This window comes from Varanus komodoensis, unplaced genomic scaffold (assembly GCF_004798865.1).
Source record: "Varanus komodoensis strain SLA01 unplaced genomic scaffold, ASM479886v1 scaffold1, whole genome shotgun sequence".
Classification (NCBI taxonomy): Eukaryota; Metazoa; Chordata; class Lepidosauria; order Squamata; family Varanidae; genus Varanus; species Varanus komodoensis.
In genome coordinates, this window is record NW_025335268.1 from 57,679,387 (window position 1) to 57,683,830 (window position 4,444).

The following is a 4,444-nucleotide window of genomic DNA, read 5'->3' on the forward strand; positions in this document are numbered from 1 at the left end:
GCAAGCCAATGCCATGCTCAAACTCATCCTGTGAGCTTCATGACCAAGCATGGACTAAGAACTTGGGTCTCCCAAGTCCCAGTCCAGCACTCTTACCACTACACTACTTATTGACATGACTCATACTGTTGCATAACTATCAGAAGTGAGAAAATGCAAGACTCTGTAACTGGTTCTTATCTTGCACAATATCAGACAATTATGGAACAAAAACCAAAGTCATCACAAGATAAAACAGGAATTTCATACAAGTGAAGCTCAGTTACACCATTATTAAAACTTATACTAATATGGAGGGTTCTCAGTGAATGTAAAGAAAACTCATTCCAAAAATGTATGAAAAATCCAGTATCAGCATGCACTTCCCCTTCCTCTTACCTGATAGAGTTCTAAGTTGTGGTAAATATTTTTCCAGATTTGATCATATGACTGTGGATTAGAAGTCATGGAAGCTGATGTCATCGGCCTTGGCTGTAATGCTGCTGCTGCTTGCTCTTGGAGGACCTCCATCACCCACTCGAGATTGGAAGCCTAATTTGTCACAGCAACGTTTTGCAATTTGCCAAAATCATATAGACTAAGACATGGAGAAGTATAATATTCTCCTCATAACCAGGCAATTTCCCCCTTCTCTCCCAGCAGAAAACATTAGAAGTGAAGTATCCCTAGACAGGCAATCTAAAAGAATGTTAATTTCTTTAGGATATTGGTCCAATGCTTCGCAAAGCTTGTTATAGTTTGATGAACACAAATATTACTTTTGTGCATTTCCATAAGGAAGAAGTGGGAAATCTTAAGTATTAAGGGCCCTGGTGATTCCCTCAAAATTCATCTGTTAGTGACTGAATGCGAGCATAGCCAAGGCCAAAGCTAGCCATGGGTGGGCATGATCACAACCAGAATTTAGTTGAGTCAACTTTGTTTTTCCCTCTTTTTCTGACACCTATTCCCTCCTTCTTCATCCCTACTTAGAAGGTTGCTGAAGATAACTTATCAAAGGTTTGAACCCATTGCTTGTAGAAGGCTTTGGAAATCAGGCTTGTCCATCCCATTTAAAAGCATTTGTTGGCCTTTAGTTGTGGGGAGTGGTGCGGGGGGGGGGGGGGCTACAGTTGAAAATTATGTTGATAGTACCATTGGGGATAATCCACAGGAATCAGCTCAAACCCCGAACTTGTCTCAGGAGCAAGTTACTGAAGGAAAAGCTGGACCACAGATAGGCAGGGCAATTGTTCACGGTGTGCATGAAGGATGAGCCAAAAAAGTATGGGCTGGATATAGATGATGTTAGTTGACCTTATTTCCCACTGAAACCAATCACACTTAGGCTGTCATGACTAACCTCCTCATTGATTTGTATGGGAACAAAGTTTAACTTCACACATCTACTCAGAAGTAAGTCCTACTGTGTTCAGTGGAGCTTATTCTCAGATTTGTAGCATAAGACAATAGCCTTAGTAAGGAACTAACCAATGATGGTGATGGTGGTTACTATTACATTGCATTTATATCCTGCCAGCATTTCTTCTTGTGAAGAAAGCTAGATGGTTCCATTTTAGCCTCACATGAACAATTCTGTGGGGTGAGTTAGGCAGAGTGTTAGTGACTGGCCCAAAGTCACCCAGTGAGCTCCATGGCTGAGTGGGGTCTAGAACCTGGATCTCCTGCATCCCCAGTCCAATTCTCTAACCACCACGTCACACTGACTTTCAATTTTAGAAAAGGCAAAGAAGCTTAAATATCAAGGAGAACAATACAAGTATTGCAGAATTTCAGGTATGTTCCAAATTAGTGGGAGAGAATGTGGAAAGGAAGCTCCATGCTTGCCTGAGTTGGTTAAGCAGCTGTAGAATCCTTTCCCAGTTAATTATCCTACTTATTTTTGAATATCCTGAAATTCCTGGAATTATTTTGATCCATTGAAAGTAAAATAAATTATATCTAGATATACATTAATTGCATATCACAACACAACTGACAAGGTTTGATAGAGAAGTGTATCCAAGTAATACATTCACCAAAATGTTCTTAATAAAAACTAAAAAGGAAAAAAAATCACTTCTAATTACCTGTAAAAACACTGACTGAAGCTGCAGAAGTTCATCTATCTTTTTCCACTGTTGCAGTTTCATTAGCAGCTTTTGTTGCCATGGATCTTGTTGAGGTTTAATCTGTAAGAAAGAACATTGAGTGTAGATGTGTAAAGCAGTATCCCATGCAGGAAATACATTGAGCACCCTAATCCAGCAAAGGGGATGGATGAAGACAAACTGTTTTCTGTATCCAGATTAGCTCCAGGTATACAATGGATGGTGGGGAAAAAACAAGCACCCCACAGATTTGGGCTTGATCCAGGAGTTTGCTAGAAAGTAGTACAGAAAAGTTTCTGTATGTGGCTTCCCCCATTTACTATCCCCAAAACTACCTTGTTCTGTCTTCTTAGACAATATTAATAACTTTTGAATTAATAGCTGTCCTCTAACTCTGTCCAAACAACTCCTCACCTCTATCAGAGGTGGGAATTACCATCATGTATTTGTTCTCCTGAATCATGTCTTGCAACCTGTTTGTACACAACACCCTCAGGACTGCAGCCCTTAAGTTCAATGTTAAGTGCATAGCTATTTGCTATGGGGAATGTGGACACTTCGAGTCAGAGGCTCAAAAGCAGCTTCCTAGACCAGACATTATCTGTACATTGGATTTGGTTGTTTTTACCTTTATAAAAGGAGTCCAGTTGGCTTTCTTTTTCAAAGCTATTTTGGGGCCCACAACAGGTGTACTGGCAGCATCATAGACAGGAAATGTTCTCATTGTTTGTTGTTCATTGAAAATGCTTCTAAAAGTATGCATGACCTAAGGAAAAAGATGCCTATCATGTTAAAAAAATCAGCATAGTGTTTCAACTGAGCAATGCAAAATTTACAGATATTTATAGTAATGTTATAATAGTTCTAAGAGAGGATCAGCTTGCTTAATGCAGCAGTAGCATCACAAAGAATCTAAAAGAAGTTGTTTCCCTTAAGCATAATTGAGATTACAATTTCATTTCTACTGATTTCAAAGTAAATTTAATTGTCCTTAAGTTTCTCTTGATTTTGCCTAAAATGTTCTACTATTTACTTTGAAGGATGATTAAAAATGGAGCACAGGACATTCAGAATAGAGACAATTACAGTCATAACTCTGTTTACACTGAAGTAAATGATTGTTTGGACTGCTTATCTCTTCTCCATGGATTTTCAGTAAAGGTAGAACACATTCCCCCCATAGAGAGATTAGGTCATTGTACAAGATAGATACGCATTCAGCAAATGCATGAAGCAAGTTAATGTCCTGTAAATGGCCCTCCTCCGCTGTAATTATTGCTCCTGTTCAGGGCTCCCCACAACCTGCAATTGCAGAGGATACCTTTGTTACTCTCCTAGGGCCTTCTCTGCTGTATTATATAGCACAGGAAAGTTTGGATTTGCAAGAGGCTGCCAGCTCCAAATCTGAGTATTTGGTTATTAACTAGAGGAGTAGGAAAGTGGGAAAGGGAAAATATGACCTTTTTCCTTACCTGCCTCCTACAACAACTCTGTATAATGCCGGAAGTACAATGTTATGGCATGTAGCTGGCAAACCCTAACGGGTTTTTTTATTATTATTATTATTATTATAACATTTCTATGCCGCCCCTTGCCGAAACCTCGGGGCGGCTTACAACATGATAAAATACATTGAAATACAATAGTACATAATAAATTACCATTAAATATAAAAATACAAAAAATACATTGATTTACAAATATAAAATTAAAATTATCAGTATAAAATAAAAATATAGGGGAGAAAGAGAAGGAAGAAGAAGTTGCCCTGGCCAGATCATATGTTTTAACAATTGAAATGATGTTTAAATAAAAAGGTCTTTACCTGGCGCCAAAAAACCCGTAACGACGGTGCCAGGCGGACCTCTTTGGGGAGTGAATTCCATAGGTTGGGCGCCACCGCAGAGAAAGTCCTCCTCCGGGTACTTACTCTCCTAATTTCTTTCATGGAGGGTTCCCGGAGAAGGGACTCTCCCGCAGATCTCAAAGGGCGGTCGGGCATATATGGACGTAAGCGCTCGTTCAGGTAGCCAGGACCCAAGCCGTTTAGAGCTTTATAGGCCATAATCAACACCTTGAATTGGGCCCGGGCTTCAATAGGAAGCCAGTGAAGCTGACGGAGGACTGGAGTCATGTGAGCATAACGCCCCATCCCCGTCAGCAGCCTGGCAGCTCTATTTTGCACCAATTGAAGTGTTCGGACTGTCTTCAGGGGAAGCCCCACGTAAAGCGCGTTACAGAAGTCTAGGCGGGAAGTCACCAGCGCGTGTGTCACCGTCGCCAGGCAGTCGTACTCCAGGTAGGGGCGCAGCTGATTAATCAGCCGAAGCTGAAGGAAGGTGTTCCTCGCTACC

At 40.6% G+C, this 4,444-nt stretch overlaps 1 protein-coding gene across 1 annotated transcript in view; it reads right to left on the minus strand.

Annotated features, from left to right (window-relative positions):
• Positions 1–178: 178 nt before the first annotated feature.
• The window catches only part of LOC123021727 (putative uncharacterized protein C6orf183), an 18,666-nt gene continuing 14,400 nt past the window's right edge, over positions 179–4,444 (minus strand). Inside the window, exons 8-10 of the mRNA XM_044426774.1 lie at positions 2,719–2,856; positions 2,070–2,171; positions 179–531 (exon numbers count right to left, since the gene is read on the minus strand). Coding sequence (XP_044282709.1) covers positions 352–531; positions 2,070–2,171; positions 2,719–2,856 — 420 coding nt within the window. The 3' untranslated portion in view covers positions 179–351. The remainder of the gene's footprint in view (positions 532–2,069; positions 2,172–2,718; positions 2,857–4,444) is intronic.